Source organism: Lemur catta, chromosome 1 (assembly GCF_020740605.2).
Source record: "Lemur catta isolate mLemCat1 chromosome 1, mLemCat1.pri, whole genome shotgun sequence".
NCBI lineage: Eukaryota > Metazoa > Chordata > Mammalia > Primates > Lemuridae > Lemur > Lemur catta.
In genome coordinates, this window is record NC_059128.1 from 260,456,296 (window position 1) to 260,479,592 (window position 23,297).

At 30.5% G+C, this 23,297-nt stretch overlaps 1 protein-coding gene across 2 annotated transcripts in view; it reads left to right on the forward strand.

The window, feature by feature from the left end:
* Positions 1–23,068, forward strand: part of USP25 (ubiquitin specific peptidase 25) — a 134,050-nt gene extending 110,982 nt beyond the window's left edge. For both annotated transcript variants that reach the window (XM_045540473.1, XM_045540474.1), the window contains 6 exons: positions 10,051–10,229; positions 11,998–12,076; positions 15,680–15,759; positions 19,407–19,530; positions 21,982–22,177; positions 22,459–23,068. In XM_045540473.1, coding sequence (XP_045396429.1) covers positions 10,051–10,229; positions 11,998–12,076; positions 15,680–15,759; positions 19,407–19,530; positions 21,982–22,177; positions 22,459–22,631 — 831 coding nt within the window. In that variant the 3' untranslated portion in view covers positions 22,632–23,068. The remainder of the gene's footprint in view (positions 1–10,050; positions 10,230–11,997; positions 12,077–15,679; positions 15,760–19,406; positions 19,531–21,981; positions 22,178–22,458) is intronic.
* The last annotated feature ends 229 nt before the right edge of the window (positions 23,069–23,297 follow it).

The window sequence follows — 23,297 nt, forward strand, 5'->3', positions numbered from 1 at the left end:
AAGCATGGACTATAAAGAGATAAGCAAGTTTGTGAGATACAGGGATTGTTATAGAGTTTTCTAAACAAATTATGTTATGTATATTGCAACTCTCTGTATAATTCCAAATAAATACTATGGCTGGTAAGTTTCAGTGAATCTGACTGTAAGAGTTTTCAGGTAGCTCTGAAGATTTTTTAGTTTGAAGTTTCCCTCATAGCTAAACTATAGCATAAGAAACTTTTGCTCTTTGTCAGATGTTAAAAATCATTATTCTAATATCTCTAATTATTTCACTTATCACTCTCATTACTACCCTGATACTCACTTACCTGATTTCTTTCTGTTGAAAAATCACTTATAAGGATAGCTGGAACAACTTGGTATTAGCAACCAGACTGCCTTGGCCACTGCTTTGTAGCTGTGATCTTGGGCAAATTACTCAACCTCTCTGTATCTCAGTTTCCCTAGTGTTAAATGGAGATGATAATACTAACTATTTTATTGGGTCATTGTGAGTTTTACATAAATTCTATCAATAATATGTATTTAAAGCAGTATCTGGTTAATACTAAATGCTCAAAATTTAGCCATTATTATTATTAGTAGTAGTAGTAGTATTACTAGCCTTATCTTATGCATCCAGTTCTAGTCCAGGTATTTAGGGGAGGTGGAAAGCAAGAGTGCTATGTCTGTGTCGAGGACCTTCATTTTCTAATATAACTTTCTTATACTCATCTCTTAGAATTTGTCAATACTACTTTGCACCTACAAAACTAGTTTCATATGGTTTTTAACCTAATAACTTCAATCATAAAATCCTCTTTCTACTTTTATATCTCTAATGTATGTATGTTTATGAAATTTCTGAAGTTTATATCTGTATATTTTCATTCATCTATAATTGAGGAATATATGTTGTAATTTTATGTAAACATTATCAGTTGTTTCTAATTAATGTGTTTTTTTGTTAAGGTTAAATGATTAGCATTTGGAGAATTCTAGCTGGTAATGTATCATTTTTAAAATTTGTCCAATAAAAAACAAAAGTAATATATACAAAAAGCAATCATTCAGTAACACAGAGGTATATAAAATAAAACTAATAATGACAGTTTCTGCCACTGCCATGTTGTAACCAGTCGTGGCATTGTTACCCTTTCTGTTTTTTTCCTTTTATTTATAATAAAACATATTTAGGCCGGGCGCGGTGGCTCACGCCTATAAACCTAGCACTCTGGGAGGCTGAGGCGGGTGGATCGATCGAAGTCAGGAGTTCGAGACCAGCCTGAGCAAGAGCGAGACCCCCATCTCTACTAAAAATAGAAAGAAATTATCTGACCAACTAAAAATATATGTAGAAAAAATTAGCCGGGCATGGTGGCACATGCCTATAGTCCCAGCTACTTGGGAGCTGAGGCAGAGGATTACTTAAGCCCAGGAGTTTGAGGTTGCTGTGAGCTAGGCTGACGCCACGGCACTCACTCTAGCCCAGGCAACAAAGCGAGACTCTGTCTCAAAAAAAAAAAATAAATAAATAAAAATAAATAAATAAAACACATATAGAAAAAAATTTTAGTATAGATTTTATAGTTCATGTTATTTTGCAACTTATATCTCTCAGAAATATATTGTAGGCTTTCTTAAAGTTAAGACAACATACCTACCACTTTATTTTCAGTAGCTGTATATAATATTCCATGGTATAGATGTATTCTTATTATATATTACTATTGTATATTACATATTATTATATATTACCCTCTTTATGAACATGTGTTCTATATTTTTCCCTAATCTGCCATTTCTAGTGGAATTAGTTTAGGATACCTTTTTCCATAAAGAAATTTTTAAAATAGTATGCTCTTAAATCTTTCTCTCTCTTTATGGATTCTGGAGTTTCATTGCCATATTTTAAGGTCTACTTTAACCCAAGGTTACATACATTTTCTTCACTATTTAGTTAAAACACTCTTCTTAGTAACTTTTATTTTACTAGTATTTTACACTATTTAAATTTTAACTCACTAGCATTTTATTTGGGCTTTTTGCATCCTATTAATAAATGAATTTGGTATATGTTTTTCTTGTGCTGTCTTCATCAGGTTTGCTATTATGGATATGTTAACTTTAGTAAATGAATTTGAGAGCTTTCCTGTTTTTCTTATATTCCAGCATGTTAGGATAAGAATTACCTGTTCAATAAGAATAAGTTAGAACTCACTTATAAAATCGTATGAGCCTGGCTCCTTTTTTAACAGTTTTTTTGGTTCCTTCCACAGCTATTGGCATGTTTAGATGTTCTACATATTCTTGGCACTTGATTCTAATCATCGATATTTAATATTATTTCACAAAGTATGTACACAGCACAGTATCTAACGTGATGTATTCTTCTGTCTTCCTGTTTTCCCTAAATTAGTTATAGTGTATTTTTTTATTTTTATTCTTTTTAGTATTTATTATAAATTGAGAGAAAGGGCTTTGTTTTTTGTTTTGTTTTGTTTGTCTTTTTAAAAAGTATATCTTCTGTCCTGCCATGTTACCAAAAAGATCTTTGTCAGGTTTATTTCACATTAGTGTTTTGGCTGTGAGAGAAAGTTTTCAACTCTGTGCCTGTTTATCTCTAAATATGGATTTCTTTATGCATTATGATCAGACTGATTTTTTTAATGCTGTGTATGTTTGCTAGTAATGAAACTGTGTGATGAAAGTATCAGCTTTGTTACTGATAAAAAGCAAAGTTGTAGAATGAAACTTAGGTCTGGGTAAGTGGACCTGCTAAGGTTTAACCTCTGAATTAGGAAGAGTTACCAGTGAATTCTTGCAAGCCCAGGCCCTCCTACGTGGAAGTCTGCCCCTGTAAATGTATGGTATGAAGGAGTTAATAGGCAGGCAAACCTAGAAAAATAAAAAAGGAAGAGTCTGGGCAACACTTACTTGGGTCCTTCTCCCAAACTGACTTTTTTTGTTAGGATTAGTTTTATTTTATTTATTTTATAATAGAAAATCCCCAAATAATAGTGGCTTACAGAGAGAAGATTCTGTCATATAAAAATGAAATTCAGAGAAAGGCAATACAAGACTAATATGATGAGCAAAAATGAAAGCCAGAAGATTAAAAAGAAATAATATTTTCAAAGTACTGATTGCTTGTATGTACATGTATGGGGCTGGGGGTGGGAGGATCATATTGTAATTGTAGTTATGGGATTAATATAGTTTTTTTCATTTATTTTCAAAGACATTAAAATTTCATTTTTGTAACTTTTTTGTCTTTAGCTATGAAACTACTGTTAGGGTTGGCAAAGTAATGTAATTTTGTATTATGAAACTTTTTTCTTACTGGTTATTTCATTGCTTCGTAATAATTATCCCCAGTTGTCATAACTTTGTCACCCTTTTTAACTTTTGAAATGTCTATTATTGCCCCCTTGTTTATTCAATCATTATAAAAATGTATTTATTACAATATAAAAATGCTAAAAAGTACACAATTTGTAAGTGTACAACTCAGTGAATTATGACAGAGTGAACGTATTCACATGTAACCACCAGCCCCAGAAGTAGAACCTTAGCAGTGCTCTGGAAGCCGCCTTTGTTCCTCCTTTCTATCGCTACACTCTACTCTGACGCAAAAGTAGCCATTATCTGGACTTCTAACAACATAAATTAGTTTTCTTGTTGAACTTCATATACTTGGAATCTTTTATTCTAGGTCATTTTTATCTGGCTATTTTTAGTCAACAACATGTTTGGAGCTTCATGCATGATACTGAATGTGGATGTAGTTTGTTCTCATGATATTTTCTTGTATGATTACACTATATTTCCCATTCCGTTGATACTCAACGGGTATTACCTGCTTCTATGCAAAGCATGTCCTAAATCCAGTGGTTGTAGCTGAAATAATGATGGACTGAATTACTGCCTTAATGAAACTTATTTTCTAGTAGGGAAGCAAACATTAATTAGAATTGTAATTAGTATGATGAAGAAGCAGTTTGATGTGGAAGGAGAATATATACAATGAGAAAATAGAGTTGGTATCTAGAGGGCTTCTTAGAGAAAGTGACATTTAAACTAGCAATACATATACCAAAAATGTGGAATGTAAATGTTTTTCTGTTCTTAATTCTCAATCCACAGTTAGTTTCTACTGATTGTTTCTTGTATATCCTTCTAGATAGATAGTCAAGATTGAGTTAAATTGAGATATTCCTCCATACATTTATAATTTAAAAATAAAAGTTCTATATACTCTTTCTATTATTTGCTTTTTTCTTGAGTTTTTATATAATATAGTTAGCAATTATTAATACACCAGAATTTATAGATTTATCTTATTTTATTTCCTACAGAGTTTATCAAAATTTCTTTAAACATTGTCCTAGAGCAGAGTGTCCCAGTTTTTTTCATGTTATAAAAAATACAAAAAATAATAATGCATGTCCAGCAGTGAGGTACCTAGGAGCTCTGGCCACCATAAAGGCTGATGGTACCAATTTCCCAGCACACCTATAGCTTATTCTTGCTCTAGGTTAGGAAACTCTGTCCCAGATGAGCTGTTAGGAGCAAGGGCAATATGGTCAGGTGCCTAGGTTTAAATCCTAGCATTATCACTTAATAATTGTGTGCCCTTAGGCAACTTCTTAAATTATCAGAGCCAGTGTTTTCACTTATAAATGAGGAGTTATCTTGAGAATTAAATGAGACAATTCAGTGTCTGTCACATAAAGAACCCTCAAAAATTGTTAGCTATTTATCATTACATTGTTGTTGGATATTTGGGTTATTTCCAGTATTATGATCATTCTTGTACATATTGAACACTTTAGTGAAAACAGCAAAGTAGAATTGACAAGTCAAAGTGCTTGCAAATTTTAAATATTGGTAATACTGTCAAATTGTTCTCAAACAGTTATATTGACTTTTAGTCCTGTTGGTGGTTATTTGACAAAATGACATAAATATTATAATCCCTTTTTTTAATGTGTTTCTTCGATCTTTAGTGAGGGGAAAATTTTGGCAGTTGGTATTTATGTTGTCTGTCTATTCATCTCTGCACATTTTTTAGATAATATTTTTTTAATTAAATGAGCATGATTTCCTAAGACAATTGATTCATCTATAATTCATAAATTATTCAATATAGTTTACAGTATGTCTTTTAAATTTATTTTTGGTGTCTCACTGTACAGAATTTTTTTAATCTTATAAAATACGACAGTATTTTCTTTATGGATTTTGGCCCTGTATGATCACTTTCAAAATCATGCAAATCTTTAATTCTGCTACTTTCATAATTTTACTTTTTGTTTAGATTACTAGATAGGGGATTTTAGTTTTCTCCAAATAGAAAAAAATCTTCAAATAGTACAAACATAAAATTTTGATTAAGGCATCCTTTCACACTGACTGGAAATACTATTATCATATACTAGATCCCTGTTTTAGTATCTCTGACCGTATCTCTCTAATTCTACTGATCAATTTTTCTATTTTAGAACAGTACATCTATTTACAATCTAAACCATTTATAGCATAGTTTGACATTTTGTATGAAGAACACTTACTAATTTTTGTTCTTTTATAAACAAAAAGTTGGGCAAGTCTTATTTTTCTTTTTTGAAGATTTTTAAAATCAATTACTACTCCTTTCCCCAAACCATTTCAGAATTATATTTATGCGTTAATTTAGGATGAGGTAGAGTTACATCTTTTAGTATTTTGAATCTTCCGAAAAAGGAGCATAATAAAACTTTTCACTCACTGTTATGTCCTTTAGTAAGGTGTTATAATTTTCCTTCATAATGGTCTCATACCTTTTTGTTTAATTTATTCCTAGGTGTTTAAAATTTTTTTACCATTATGAATTGGGTCATTAACCCCCACTTTTTCTACTAGGTTATTAGAAGTGTAGGTAAAGGGAAAACTAATTTTACATAATTATATTATATCCAATTACCTTTTGGAACTCTTTGTTTTCTCATAGTTTTTGATTTGATTTTCTTGATTATTTCAGTAAAAACTCTTCCAATAATTATCTCATCATTTCCATTATACTCATTTCTTATTTCATTTCTGGTTTTATTATGATGACCAGAAATTTCAGAACATATTCTCAATACTAAAATAATGGTAGTGGGCTTTTTTGTCTAGTTCCTGATTTTAATGAGTATGTTTTTTTAAAAAAAAAATAAGGTGTAGTGTTGGTTTCATAGAGATCCCCTTTATAAATTTAAAAACACTTTCTCAAATTCATAGTTGAGAGCTATCTTTTAAACTGATTAATACTGAAATTTAGAAATTTTATAATGCATCTGTTGAGATGCTAAATAGATTTCTCCTTAAATTTTAATCCTTATAAAGATCTTAACATTGATCTCTCTTTATCATTAAACATTTTTTGTTCCTATATGTTCTTTTTGTACACTATGCAGTTTGTTTACCACAAATGGATATGAGTGTTGGCATCTATTATACATAGACAGAATTGGTCTATAGTTTCTTTTTTTATGCTTGTCAATTTTTGGTAGTGAGATTATACTAGCCTTATATATTTGTTAAGTAGGGTTTCCCTTTTTTCAGGCTCTGGGGCAACTCAGGTGCTGTAGAAATTATCTGGTCCTTCAAGATTTGATGTAGAAGCAGAGATCTAAATGTGGGTTTGCTTCCTTTATTGGATACAGATCTAGGGCAACCTCTTAAATTCTGAAGTTTTTCTAGATCTCTTCAGTTTTTCTACCTCTAAAAGCAATTCTAGTAATTTATATTTTCCTAGATGATCATCTTTTTAAGCAAGATATTATAGTTTTTTGACAAAGTTATATATATTAGTCTTTAATTTTAAAACTTCTTTCCTGTGTTATCACCTTACTTATTGAATTTTCTTTCCCCTTTTGGTCTTCTATCCAACTTTTTAGAAAGGAAAAGCCTTTTAGTATCAAATTGTTATTTTATTTTTCCTACTTTATTTTAGTTTATTTTCTCTTTTTTTCTAAATTCTCAAAATTTTATTCTATGTTATTCAATGTTACTGAATTCCTACAGGTTTTGATAACTCATTCCCAATATTAACATAATTTTTATTTGTTTGGCTCAAGAATAATTTAGAACAATGTTTTTAAGTTCCCAAGTATGTAGCTTGGGAGGTATCTTTAATTCCTATTATTGCTTTTTGGTCAAAGAATACGGCCTATATGATTTCAGTCCTCTGGAATTTGAAATAGATTTTCTTTATTTCTTGGAACACTGCCCATTTTTTAAAAATAGACCATGAACTTTTTAAGATATACATAAAATCTGTCAACTAACTTTATTTTAGAGATAAGGTCATTGGACTTACAGGATTATGTGCCTTGTTTTATGTCACAATTAATTAACAAATGGTATACTTAGCTTTCTGAATCTTAATCTAGTCAATTTTTCATTAGATTTTACTGTCTCTAGAATATACTATATGTTTGCATATTTGGTATTCTCGTAACATATGTGAATGTTTACATCAAAATCAAGTTCGTAAGAAGCTATAAATTTAGAATATGATTTTATAACTTTAGAAAGCAGAAAAAAGTCTAGCTAGAAATCATTTGGATCTTTAGAACTGAAGAAGCTTTCAAAATAGTGACTTAAAGTAGTCTTATTGAATGGATCATCTGTAGATAGGTGGGGAACAAATAAGAATCACACATCACATACACAAATAAGGATATCACACATGTAGAGAACTTAAGAAACGAAGGCATGTGTGTGTTTGTGGAACAAGCCTGACCTAGGTGGAAGGAAATCCTTGCTGAAGAGTAATAGGAAATAAGACTAAATAGATAACATTGGGCCTGACTAAAGGTCTAGTGAAAAAATTTAAAAATTACATACAGAGCAGTTCTATCGCCTAATGACCAATATCACATTTCATTTTGTACATGTGTAGTGATTTCATTGCAATGTGTAATAATTAACTTAATTATCACAGGCAGCCCAAAAATATGGACAAACATAATTCTAGAACAGGATTCTGAGGAAGTAGTATGAGCCCAATTTAACATAATGTTAACTTTACTCATAATGGCAGATTGTGTAGAGCTCTGCTAAATATACCAGCATGCAACATCTGTTCAGAATTTGAATAGATATGATTCCAGTATGTTTTAAAAGTCTTAAAATTTCTTAAGAAGTAAATTCATAAAAAATAGTTGAGAAATGCATTTATGCCAGTAAAAGTGAGTTTTTTTGTATGTTTTAGAAATGACTCTTAGAAATTTAAATGTACATTTCTACCTTTACTGGTTTAAAAACCTATAAATTGAAAAGTACTGTCTTTGGCAATTCACTTATAAAAATTAGGAGAATCTTAAATTGAGCAAAATCAAGAGGTAAACATATAATCTTAGAGTGCAAGAGGTATATATTTCAGTTTCTAATAGAAATCTTCTGTTTATGAAAAAAACCACAACTTCTACTTTGAAAGTAGGTAGGGGAATGGATGACCACTTAGTGTGATAACTCCTTATCTCTAAACCTATAATACTATTTTAAGACACTCAATATAAATTTATTTTATTTTTATACTAATTTTGGACAAAAGCATATCTGAAATAGTTGAATATTCTAAAAGCCTTCTAATATAGGTTGAGCATCCCAAATCTGAAAATCCAAATTTCAAAGTCTGAAATGCTCCAAAATCCAAAACTTTTGGAGCATCAACATGAAACTCAAAGGAAACGTTCATTGGAACATTTTGGATTTTAGATTTTTGAATTGGGATGCTCAGCTGGTATAATACAAATATTCCAAAATCTGAAAAAATTCAAAATACAAAGCACTCCACGTCCCAAGCATTTCAGATAAAGGATACTCAACCTGTGGTCTGTGGCAGTCATTGTCTAAGGGCCAGAACAACAAAGAATAGTTATTATATTTTAGATTTATTCGCAATGTCAATATACTTTATTAAATGAACATGTACCCTTTTTTTTCCAAGTTGGGGAAACAGGAAGATTTTAGCAAGCTCTGAGCGAAGTGTATGTGTGCTAATTAGGCACCCATGAGCCTTGATAATCTTACATGTCAAAATAAAATTGATTTTTATGGTTATTTTTAACCACAACAGTAAGACTTTCAAATGACATGTATATCCTGAAAAAAAAAATCAATTTTTTAAGGGAAAAATATTTTAGGATAATTTGTATTAGCTATAAAAATGATGTTCTTATTCTATTTATAATGCTATGCTGGACTTATCAGCTTTCTTTATCTTTAATTGTATGGGCCTCTTGTGTACAATAGTATTTGATATGTAAGTTTACACATTTTTTTATATAGTCAAATATTTTCCAGATTTTGCTCATGTGTGGAAACATGTATTGGTGTTTATTATTAATATTTCCCATTATAATTACTGTTAAATTCTGAGCGGTCTGTTTATAAAGAAAAAGTAAGTTTAAGCATGTAGGTAGTAATAGTGATAATAATGTATAATCATTATTATATTAATAAAATTTAAATACTGTTGAAGCAATAAGGAATTCCTTTTGTGGTAATTATAACTTTAGGACTTGTTGCATCCCTTATTTGTTATTCATCTAGGAGTTAATTGCAATAATATTACTATGCATTCAAGAGCTAACCATTTTCTTTCAGATATGGGTATTCTTGGGAGCTGTATATCAACCCTAGAATTTGGCTATTCAAACTGATACTTGAAAGGTAAAACAGGATAGGAAAACTTAGCATCTCTGTCTTATCATGTCTTCGAATAGACTTTGACCAGGCTCTGAAAAATTTTACAAAATTACTCAAATTGTAAGCTCGGTGTGTTATCTACCACTTCTGCATGTGGAAACAAAAAGAGCATTTATATAGAGAAGAGATAAGGAAGGGCCTATGTGGTGAATTATTCAGAAAATTTTTGAAACTGTAGAACATGAGACAGTATTCTTAGATCCACTGCCACATTTGTAATACTTTAAAAGACTAAAATATATTTGAATGCAAGAAGAATTAAAGTTGTAATACTGAGGGATTTTAATTACAATTAACCAAAATTATCATTTTCATCACATTTTCTAGGCAATTAAATTGGAGTATTCAAGGTTGGTTAAGTTGGCCCAAGAAGACACACCACCAGAAACAGATTATCGTTTACATCATGTAGTGGTCTACTTTATCCAGAACCAGGCACCAAAGAAAATAATTGAGAAAACATTGCTAGAACAATTTGCAGATAGAAATTTGAGTTTTGATGAAAGGTAATTTGAAAATGTAAAATTCATATGCTTAAATTGTTCTCATTTTTTTTCAGATTCTCAGTGTAATTTTTGAATGTTTATACGTGCATGAACATGTATTTTAATAAATCAGCACAAAATTTGACCTCATTTAATTTGAACAGTTGCAGAGTAAATTCTCTGGAGTCTATACTCATGGCCTTTTGAAGTTTGAACTAAAAATAATTTAGATCATTTTAATAGATTTTTATTGTGGATCAAGTCATTACTCCCCTTATGGGACTCTATTTTAGAGGGAAAAATAGTGTCTTGACCTCTGTACTATAGATAGATTAGGTTAGATAATTCTTTGCTGTGGGAGCTGTCCTATGATATGTAGGATTTAGTAGTATCCCTGATCTCTACCCACTAGATGCCAATACCAACTCCCAAGTTGTGACAACCCAGAATATCTCCAGGTATTGCCAGATAACCCCTGGGGGAGCCAGATCACCATTGTTTGAGAATCACTGGAGAAAAGTTTTTAGTCATGTATATAAATAAAATAATTAAACATTCTTTGACATAAAGAGAAAGCTTAAAATGGTTAAATTAATTTGGTTCACCCAAAAATATTTTCTCTTAGAAATTCCTGTAAAACTATTAATGTTAAAAATTAAAATTTAATCTAATTAGAATGAATGACATTAAAAACAAACAACATTAAAAACAAAATGAATGACATTAAAAACAAAAACCTAGGTAAAGGTCCAAAGTATTGAAAGTTATTTTATTATATAAACACATTTATACTATTTTAGAGTTCATTATAATTACATTTTAGTTCCAAAACAAATGATTATCCTTTATGAATGTTTCAAAAATACTGAAGTAAAAAATCGTGTAGCAAAGGAGAATATGAGGGGAAGCAAAGCATCTAAGATCAATTCCTGCCTCTTGTATCTGCTGTGAAATTTATAATTAAGTGAAAAAAATAAAAGTAAGTGCTTTTGAACAATATCTGTTAGACAGTTGAATGCTGAATAAATGTTCACTAGTACTATTTGTGTTAGCAATATGGACATCATTTATTGTATTACTTCACAAAGCTCAGAAATATGACTGATTATGACCCTCATTATCTGGGCTGTCAGTGTCCTGTGTTCCAGTGAACATATGCTGTTGAATTTGGAGACGATATTAATGGAGTAATCACATTGACTTTTCAGTCTTAAAATTTTCTGCCCTGGGGACCACAAGTAGTCAGTCTGTTTTGATAATGTTATTTTTCTTGTGCTTAAAAGATAAAGTTAGGTCCATGTCATTTAACTAAACATATTTGTGAGAGTTTCTTTTATCATTGATTTTAATTATAAAATCCATTGAAATATTTTCCATTTTACATGAAATGATGGCACATTTTGGACTCTTTCTTTTTACTATTTAAGAATAATGCCATTTGGGGAGGAAAAGAAGATGTACTCTTTCTTGAGCTTGCTTAATAGATGCACAGTATAAAAGCACACATTTCATTTTTTCCTTATGCAAGCTATGTTAATAGAATATACTTTAAAAGCCATATATAAATGTAACACAATTGATGCTGTCTTCTTTGTAATTATCCAACATTAGTCCAACAAACGCATTTTTCACTTAGGGTTATTTAGGAGTTGTTTCTACAAAAAATTATTGTTCAGTGACAATGGATTTCATTTCTATATGTGTTTGGTAGTTTAATTTTGTGTAATACACATTTTTCAGTTTTTTGGATTTTGCTTTTGATTTAGAAATATATTATTTTTATTTGAAGGTGTCACAACATAATGAAAGTTGCTCAAGCCAAACTGGAAATGATAAAACCTGAAGAAGTAAACTTGGAGGAATATGAGGTAATGTACTTTTGTAGAGGTTGAGGGATTTTGTGGTTCCCTAACACTCTTTTCATTTCAGCACAACTAAGTGTGCATTTGTTATGAATGATAAGTAAAAATTAAATTTCTAAGTCAATGATCAAGTTATTAATACTTTTATAAATAATTTTAGGATTTAGTTGCTTTGGCATGTATACCAACAAATTTAAAACCAAAAAAGGAAGGTTTTGCTTTCTGCTTTTATGTACAAATTATTATAAATATAGTTTTGTATTCCAATACTAGTTCTCAACTACTTTTTAAATGAACTTTTCTAGCTTAAAAACAAAGGGTCAAGCTACATTGCTAATTTTGAAATTAATTCTGAAATTGTCATTACATGGTAACAACAAATGTTTATCGAGAGCCTCCTATAAGCCAAGCATTCTTCTAAGCACATTACGGTTATTAACTGATTTAATTTAGACAGTAAAACTCTGAGATAGGTCATATACTTATTCTTGGTTTATGAGAAAATGAGACATAGAGAAGTGAACAAACCTGCCTAAAGTTTTCATAGCTAGAAGTTTACAACTTTGCTAATAGAAACTACGTTGTTAACTGCTATACTGCACTGAAGATAATGCTGTATTTTTTTCTTTCAGTTTGCCTTATTAGATATTTTTGGTGAAGGTTAGAGATTTGTTTTAGTCATTATATGCCATATACATTTGTCATTATGAGCCTGCATGGTCTGTGAGAGAGAGTGCATGCACATGGGCACTTGTATGTGTGCTTTTGGGATTTTTTGTTCACAGAACTCTGTGTTTAACTTTGGCTTTATAATTAATATTCTTTATTTTAACTGACCAATTCAAACACCTAGTATTTCTTCAAGCTTTTAAATGTAGCATTATACATTGTCTTTTTTAAAATATATAAATCTAGGAAATTTTAAATTGCTTTCCTTTGGGTGCCTTTGATCAATGTTTGCTCCCATTTGCAACTTTAGTTATAGTACTTTAGATTCCCTTAAACAATTAGTATAATTCACCACTTTAACAGAGGAGAAGAAGATACAGGAAAACACACAATTTTTATGACAACCCTTATCCTGGAATATACGGTAGCTGCCTTAATCTACTAAAGAGTGTCTTTAAAATACAAAATAAAAAACAACAAAACTGCAGCAAATATGTAGAATTGTGAACACTGAAAACTTTTGTGATTAGGAAAAAGACAGGCAACAAATATAAGCAAAAAGGAAAAGATTGGAAAGGAAGAAACAGTCATCATAATTTGCAGATTTTTTACCTAGAAATTCAAATAAGATGTACAGATAAAATTATTAGAACTAATAAGAGCTCTGAAACATACAAATCTGTGTCGAGTATCAATTTTATTCTCTTATACCAATAGCAAATAATTAGAAAATGAAATTTATAAAAGATACCAAAATTGTGGAATACCTAGAAATAAATTGAATAAAAGATATACATGACTTCTGTGGGGGAAATTACAAAACTTATTGGGAAACATTAAAGAAGACCTAAATAAGTGGATATGCATAATAATATAGAAAACTCAATATTGTGTAGTTATCAGTTATTCTCCCATGGTTTATACATTTTATAGATTCAGTGTAGTTCCTATGAAAATTCTACCAAGATGTTTTATGGAGCTTGATAAGCTGATTCAAAAATTTTGGGGGGGGGATGCAAAGATGCTCGTCTGCTCAGACATTTTTGAAGAGGAAGGTGGAAAGTCTCATTCTACTAGAAATCAAGACATACACTGTCTCAACCACTATAGCTTTATAATGATATTATCATAACAATTGATAAATTAAAATAGTAAAACAGAATAGACAATCTAGGAATATATCCACCCATATGTGGACATGTGATAAATGCCACAGAGATGCAAATGAGTCAATAATGGAAGTATTTTTCAGTAAGTGGTTCTGGGAAATAAATGAAAATTGGATCCCTTCTTCATTCCATATACAAAACCCATTTCAATTGTGAAAGGCCCCTATATAAAGCTGGTTAGAAGTCAACATAGATAGAAACACAAAGACATTTATTTAATCATAAAAGACACACACTGACAAGAGATTTCTGACCAGGATGTGCAATCTGGAGCCATACATATCCAGAATATGTTTTCTCATGACAATGAGGAACAACTCATCGTTTAGCTAATAATACCTCTAAATCTGTGCCCTTCAAATTGATTTATCTCTCGACGCATGTCCCCAAGATTCACGCTCATGGGACTTGATTTTTAATTGTGATTTGATTGTGCAACCCCTCCTTCAAATTGCTTCAACAGATTGGATTAAGCATATTTTTATTCTGAAACATTCTCATATTCTAACTGAAGAGCCATTAAATTATAAGTATTTAAATGACTTGTTTTTGGATTCTGCATGTCCCTCATATCTTTGTCTTGGTCAGCAAACCTTGGCCCACAGACCGAATCCAACCTACCACCTGTTTTTGTAAATAAAGTTTTGTCAGAACACATCCATTTGTTTATGTATTGTCTGTGGCTGCTTTCACACTACAGTCACAGAGTTCAGTAGCTGCAAAACATGAAGCTTGCAAAGTATAAAACATTTACTGTCTGGCCCTTTACAGGAAAAGTTTGCCTACTCCCAGCTTCTAAGGCAATTCTAATGATAACATGAGATAGCAGTTTGAATGCCTTCTCCAGAAAAGCTAACTCGATACTTGCAGGACAAATTGTACCTTTATGTGTTAAGATCTACTAATAGTATGAAAATGATGCCTTGAAAATGTTAAATTAAAATTTAAAATTAAAATAGTTTATATTCAAGGGGAATATGTTAATAGTTGGCTATTAATTTATCTGTGTTTCTTACTTTTATTTGCTTATAATGATGTGTATATAAAATCTTTTAACACTTTTATTGTCAATATTCTCTATGTTGAATTTTAGTTCTTTTTCTTCAGTCAATTTTATTAAACAAGTTAAGAAAATCCTAATTTTCTTGTCTTTGAAAGCCATATGGTATCAGCCCAGAATTATTTAGTCCTGTTACATATCCTGTAATTGTTTTGGGGGTGGGGCAGTGAAAAGTGACTTGCATCTATCCTTTCGTCATCTCAGGTGAATAAACTATTAAGCTACCACATTTAAAATCAAATTTACCACAAATTTGGCTAAACTAAAAGGTTAAATAAATCTATTACAACATTTTTCTTCTAGTTTTTTAAAATTCTTTATTAGCTAAGTGTTCAAGCTTTGATTCATATTAAAATAATAACTTCATTTAACTCCTACCCTCAGTGTGATGCAGTTACTACAATAATATTTTAGTGATATGATTTTTGAAAGAGAGATTACCTGATTGATTATACTGCCTTGGTATTTCTGATGTCTTCCAGTGAGATCTTTATTATTTATTTTCTCATCAATGCCTAATAATTTTTATATTTATTATTAATAAATAATCTTGTGTATCAGATAAAGTCTTGATTTAGGTCTAGTTCATCTTAATTTTGAACTCTGTTTTTATTACATCAAATAGTTATCAGGATAACGTGTTACTCTATGAACAGTTTTATTGTAATTTTAAAATCTTACCTTGAATATTTTTAATACTTTTACCTACAGGAGTGGCATCAGGATTACAGGAAATTCAGGGAAACAGCTATGTATCTCATAATTGGGCTAGAAAATTTTCAAAGAGAAAGGTAAGACAAAGCAGACAAATATGAAAAGAGGCTGATTTTTGTACTTAATTTTATTCAGGTTTGACCTCATCTATAGAGAAGATTTTATTCACAATGTGTATTTTTAATAAAAGTTTTAATTTAGGATAGTTTTAGATTTATGGAAAAATTGTGAGGTTAGTACAGAGACTTCCCATATACCTCAGATAAAATATATTTCCCAATCTAAGTTAAATCTGTAAGGTTGGCATTAGGGTCTTTGTTTTTATTAGCTCTCAAATACTGCAGTTGAAACATAGGGTGTAATAGAATTGAATAGGAACCTAGAAAGTTTTCTGGAACCAAAGAAGCTGGGAGTCCAGCACGTGGAACTAACTCTTTTTATTTCCTAACATCTACCTTCAATCACCAGCTTTTTTCGTATTCTTTCTGTGTCTAACTTTGATTTCATATCAGAGACAGTGTTTCCAATCTGTCTCTTTGTGTGAACCCAGGTAACATAAAAAGTATAGCTGTGGAAAACTTTTTAGTAATATGGCTGCAAACACATTTTAGATTAACTTTCATTTAAATTAAAGATAGTCTTAAAGATATTTCTACTTAGTTAATTGTAATATTGTTATTTATTATTATTTTAATTGTTATTAAGAAAGGATGGATTTTGCTTAACTTACCATTTCAGATTATTTACTAGTTTGCATTTACTTATTTCTCCAGATATTTCTTAATGCATATCTTTAACATTAATTTACTTGACTGGTGATTGTTTTTTGAGAAAATTCTTTATTTTCAATAGTGTCATATTGCAGCCAAATAAAAGGGATATTGAATTTTTTCCTTGCTTCTTTTTTTCTTTATAAAGTATAAGAAGCCCCGGCTGAGTTAATGATGCTTTTTTTTTTAAATGACAAAGATGGACATTTAATTCTAGAGTTATATTTTCGAACATGGTGGCCACCAACCACTTGTGACAATTCAAATTTAAATTAACTAAATTTATTAAAATGAAAAGTTCAGTTTCTTAGTTGCACTAGCCACATTTCGAATGCTCAGTAGCCACGTGTGGCTAGTGGTCTCTGGTTTAGCCAACCCAGAACATTGACATTATTGCAGAAACTTTTGTTGGACAGTGCTAGTCTAGCATTGTGTTCTAAATAATTTAAAAAGTTATCACATAATAGAAACAAATAATGTTTGACTTAACATTATATCTAAATGCTTAGATACAAATTATTAAAGTCCTAGTCCTTGTGCTATTTATGACAGTTTCACTTTGATCATTGAAATAGAGAACTATTTTGATAAATAGCTCCGTTTTATACACTATGTTAGTCAAGATTGTATTTCTTTAATAGGAATATTCAAATTCACTTTTAGGATTTATAAGATTTGTGCTGTTGTGAGAAAAATATTAATACAATCTTACAATTCAATAGAGTGTCTAAGATCAAAAAAGATACTTCAGTTTTACAGATAAAGAAATTAGGCTCCACAGAGATGCAGTAACTTTGTCAAGGTCACACAACTAAGGAGACAAAAATTAAAATAGAGACCCCTGTATTATATAATTTAGTGAAATCACAACTATAAAAAATGTTCATTTACCTCAGGAAGAATTAAAAAGATGAAACTGTCACTTTGTAGCTACCTGCATAACTTCTACTAGTTGTTCCTAGTGAGCATTTGTTAAAGGTCCTTATGATATAACTTGGAAGTATATTTAAATTTTATAATTTGCTTATCAATTCTCAAATACATACTTGTCCAGAAAGCCAATATTCTAATATAGGAAATGCTTATTAAACTGGAAGGATCAACTAGAAAATAATAGTGACAAATAATATTTATGGAATAACTTTAAAAGAAATATTAGTTTTATCATTTTAAATATAGCAGTTACCATAGATGGCTATATATAAAATACTGCCAAAAGGATCTGTCAAATTTTTTTTAATGAAAATATAACAATTGAGAGACTTGAATGAAATATTTACTGATGGGCCCTTGTCAATTCTGAGTAGTGAAGTGAAATCGTGGTTTTAGGAACCATGATTTTTTAGTAGTATAAGTGGAAGTTAAATAGAGTCTACCAGGCTACCTAATCTTATTTTATCTTAGATAAGAATGTGGTAACTGGATTGCTGAATCTTATTCTGGATTTATTTGAAGACACATTTGTAAGCACTTTAAAGCTTGATAAAATATGGAACATTTTGCACACCTCAGTAGAAAATTGGACATGGTCATGGTTTCAGAGCTATTCTCAGAGTGGTGACTCAGGTCTAAAAGGCCAGATATGAATGTCATTCAGGAGAGATCTTTTTAACAAGAAACTTAATAGCTATGAAGAAAAGATAGATGTGCTAGTTATTTATTGTGTAACAAACTACTGCAACTTAATGGTATAAAAACAACTCTTAATGTCATCACTCCCTTCTTTTTTTTTAAATAAATAAAATAGCTGAGTATATGTTTATCAACATAATCATATTATTTAAAAATAAAATTTTATACTCAATTTGTTTTCTCAAAAACTAATTCCTGAAAAGCCATTCAAAAAATTGTTTAAAATAAACTTATTTATCAGGACAGTTTCAGGGGTTTGATTTGGTTTGTCACAAATGTATACATTAATTTCCAAATAATTTTATGTTTAACATGTGGGGTACAGAATGGATTTATTTTATATCTGAGCACATGTATTAAATAATAAACAGTAACACTGATTGGCAGTATAACCTAGAGTTTTAAAATCGTATTTCTTTTTAATATTTCACTTTCACTCTTTAGAATGTTCTATTTCTCCATATTAATGTGTGAGAAGATATGTTATTTATTAGAAAAACCAACACAAAGTAGATATCTAAAAATATCTTTCATATTTCAGTTATACAAATATGTGCCTATATATTTCTTTTTCTCTAACATGTTAGAAGGATAATTATTTTAGAGGTAAAAATACTACTCTATTATGACCCTTTTTTAAATGTGGTTTGAACTTTGTAATATCTAGACCTATATTAATATATAACACATTGGCCCAATCCTGTGAGCCTTTTATGTTAGTTTTTCGGCTTTTTTGTTTTTGTTTTATCCCACTAGGTTTCTCCGATTCAGAAGCATTTTTCCCCTTTCTTCCTCCTCTATCTCCTGGGATATTCTCTCTCCTATGTTTTACATTTTTCTCAATGAATAGAACTGTCTGCATATAGAAAAAGCCTGACTAAATAGTCATTGAACAAACCAAATGATGTTTGTCCTCATAAAACAAAGTAATCTGATTTTTTTCTTCATACAAAAATAACGTGTTGTTAAGTAGATTGCTGGCTTTCACATCAGTCATATGATGAGTCTAAATGGAAGACATCAGGAAAATAAATACCAAAGAAGACAGAAAGAACTATCTGAATTCATCAATTATGGTCTCTTCTCCCAGTTTTTTCTTAATTTCTACCCCCCCCATTTTATTTTTTACTTTTAAGACATAACTATCTCCTGGTTTCAGATGTTGGTGTTACTAAAAAGATGCACTCAGGCACACACTATATCAGATAATATTGTTTTAGATAGTCAAAATTTAAGTGTATACTTAAAATGATTTATAATTGTATTTGACATTTTTTCACAAAGATGAAATACTAATGCTGTATTTTTTTTTAATTTTTAAGTTATATAGATTCCTTGCTGTTCCTTATCTGTGCTTATCAGAATAACAAAGAACTCTTGTCCAAAGGCTCATACAGAGGACATGATGAAGATCTGATATCACATTATAGAAGAGAATGTTTACTAGTAAGTTGAATGCACGTAGTGTGTGCTTATCATTTTGTCTTACATTGGGAAAGTTTTCCAGACTCACATATAAACTCTGTTAGGATACAAATCATGGTGATGTCTATAAACTGGGTCTGTTCCCTTAAGATGGCAAATCACACTCAATTCTTTATAGCTTCTTCTTTATGGATCCTGAGTATTGCAGATGTTAAACCAGAAATATTTTTAAAATGGGATCAGTTTATGTTCCTATATTTAGATTTCTTCATCGCACTACCACTCCTCTTTTTTGGTGGGAGAAGAGGGGCTGCATAGATCATTAAGAAATATCATTATCCTTATTTCAAGAAACAAATAATAGATTTTTCTGAGAATTTTATAAATGGTGGTATACTTGATGTGCATAATGTTAAAGGAGTTATTGTAATATAGTATCTTTTTTTGCACCTGGTGATTGGTAGTTTTTTTCCTCAAATATTTTCATGATCTATGTATGGGCTGAAATATTGTTATAAACCTTTAAATATTCTTTTTAACAGTTTTTTTGCACCAGTTTACTTAACTCTAGATGTCTGGAGTACTTTATTCCTTGAATAAGCTTACCTTTATGTATAAAATCACAAATTCCATCTTTATACTTTTTCTGTTTAGATTTTACTCTTAGTTAACTATTAACATCACCCTGTTCTATACTGTGAACTTCTAAGTTGTGATTGTTTTTCCTGTTTAAAAAAATTATGACAAAGGTATTCAAAGAGTGTATATAGTTTGAACCTATGTAGGCTTGTTACATGGTTTAAGTGTACTTTAAAAAACTTTAATTGGGCAAAACGTCTTTTTTCAGTAGAAATACATAGTATACATTAACTTTAGTGTGCAATATGTCTTTAAAATTTTTGAATGGGAATATTTAGAAGATCGTTATTTTTCTCTCAGCTGATTTTATTGCATTCAAGTGCATTTTAAAACTTAAATTGTTGATGGTTTGTATCCATTGAGGATGGTATTCTTAATTTGACTAGTTTCAAAAGTTTTCAAATCTATCCCTGAGAAGGAGCACCTGAATTATATGTATTTTGGCTTTGAGAAATATAAAGTTTTATACAAGTATATAGAAATATGCATAGAACGTATCAGAGCAATTTTTATTTAACTTAAAAATGTTGAATTTTGGGGTACGGGAATATTTTAGTAAAGCTGATTTTAAACATAAATAGAACCAAGATTTAATGGTTCCTCTGAAACATTCAAAAAATGATAGAATACCATTTTTCCATCATACTAGCCACATTTAGTTGTTTGTTTTACATAGGAATTTAAATGAAACCTCATGAGGATTATTTTAGTATTCCTTTCAGGTTTTTTTGTATTGTATATTTAATGATCGTCAGGTTCTAAGGGATATAGAGATGAGTAAGACATAGTTCCTGTCCTTAGAAAATCCAATCTGGTAAGAGATATACAAAAACAATTGTTCTGGAAGAAGTGCCTTTATGAGAAATATGCAAAATGATGTGTCTGGAATTGTTAGGAAAAACCTTAAGAGATATGATAAACATTGATCTGTATTTTGACCGATAAATAGGAGTTTTATTCATTGTAGAGAAGGGTGAAAAACTTTCCAGCCAAAGGAACACTGTATGAATGTATGGTTTATTAGAGGATGAAATGGAAAAGAGTAGATTGAAGTCAAGAAGTCCTTAGAGGGGAAAGACAGAGGAAGGAGGTGAGGGCCTCAACTAAGGCAGCAGTACGGTTGATGTGAAGCAGGGGGTATAGAAGGTGGTGAAGGGAATGAAATCAAAGGATGTGGAAACTATTAGATGAGTGGGAAGAAGGAAATGGAAGAGTCAAAGCTGCCTGACTTTCTAGTTTTGTGTTTATGTTGGGGAATCTTAAGACTCTGTATTAATCACTTGGACACCCCTGCATCTAGAACAGTGTCTGGGACATGGCCTGTACTCATTAAGAGTTTATGGAAGGGATAAGCGAATTGATTACCTTTATATTTATATGTTTGTATTGAGGAATATAATAGCTTATATTCACTTGACATTTACAGATAAAATGATGAAGAGTTTTTTTTAATTAATATGGAGTCTGAGTTTCTTTACTGTTGAAATTACTTTGAGTGCTTGTAGAATTTTAGAATTGGAGGAAGTTAATCTCTAGAGAATAAAAAATGACCCATATAGTGATGATCAAAGTAGCATAAGCTGAACATGAACTAAAAACACAGCAACAATATTTTCTCCACTGCTTTTTGCTTTTGTTGTTGCTGTTGTCATATGCATAGCTTTTTCTAAGAAATTTTCAGTTCTAGAATAGGTTGAGATTATTTTTTCTGAGGGCCATTTTTTCTAATACTGTTTATGAACGTATTTATGTTGTCTTCAGTGCTAACACAGGTATTTTTATTTAATTAAAAAAGGAAACTAAACCTGTTTTTCTTTTCCCCATTGCATTAAGAAATTAAATGAGCAAGCTGCAGAACTGTTTGAATCTGGAGAAGATCAAGATGTAAACAATGGTCTGATTATCATGAATGATTTTATTGTCCCATTTTTACCCTTATTACTGGTGGATGAAATGGAAGAGAAAGATATACTTGCTGTGGAAGATATGAGAAATCGATGGTGTTCCTACCTTGGTCAAGAAATGGAATGTAAGTTTAAACAGTGCTAGTTGCATTTGAGTTGTTGAGATTATGAGCAGTTAGAATTAGATGTTATTTATTCTTGCCATTTTTTATATTCCATAATATTTTCACATCATTACGTTTTTTGCTTATTGATGACTGTGCACATTGCTGTTGCCATTTATATTTTTATTTCTTCCCCCAAAATGGCTTTTATTTTACATATCACTGTAAATTAATGAATCATGTTGAGGATGATCATCTTATAATTTCTATCTTTAGTTAAATTTAATTGTTTATATTTGCAGCAAACCTCCAAGAAAAGCTGACAGATTTTCTGCCAAAACTGCTTGATTGTTCTATGGAGATTAAAGGTTTCCATGAGCCACCGAAGTTACCTTCATATTCCACGCATGAACTCTGTGAGCGATTTGCTCGAATCATGTTGTCCCTCAGTCGAACTCCTGCTGATGGAAGATAAACTGCACACACTTTGCCTAAACATACTGTATAAACTCTTTTTAGTTCTTAACCCTTGCCTTCCTGTCACAGGGTTTGCTTGTTGCTGCTATAGTTTTTAACTTTTTTTATTTTAATAACTGCAAAAGACAAAATGACTATACAAACTTAAGTCAGACTGCAAACAATAAAGCTGAGAATCGCATGGCGCTCAGACTTTGTTTTAACCAGAACTCATGTATCATTATAAATCTGATTGATTTTATTATGGCAAAACTATGCTTTTGCCACCTTTCTGTTACAGTATTACTTTGCTTTTATCTTTCCTTTATCAACAGCTTTCCATTCAGTCTGGATCTTTCCATGACTACAGCCATTTAAGTGTTCAGCACTGTGTATGATACTTAATATTTGGTAGCTTGTAAATGAAATTAAAGAATAAAGTTTTATTTATGGCTACCTATGTGTTTGTAAGCAGGTATATTGTATATCGGTGTATTATTTTAATTATACATAAATGAATTTTGTCTGGGGATTAAGATTAGGTGATAAATAGATTAACTTTTTAACTTTGCTCTAATGGTAGCACATTGGAAACTTATTAAGTATTTGACACTTAAATATATCAATATTTTTAACTAAGTTGTTGAACTTAATATGGCACCTAAACCTGTTTTGAATTTAGTCA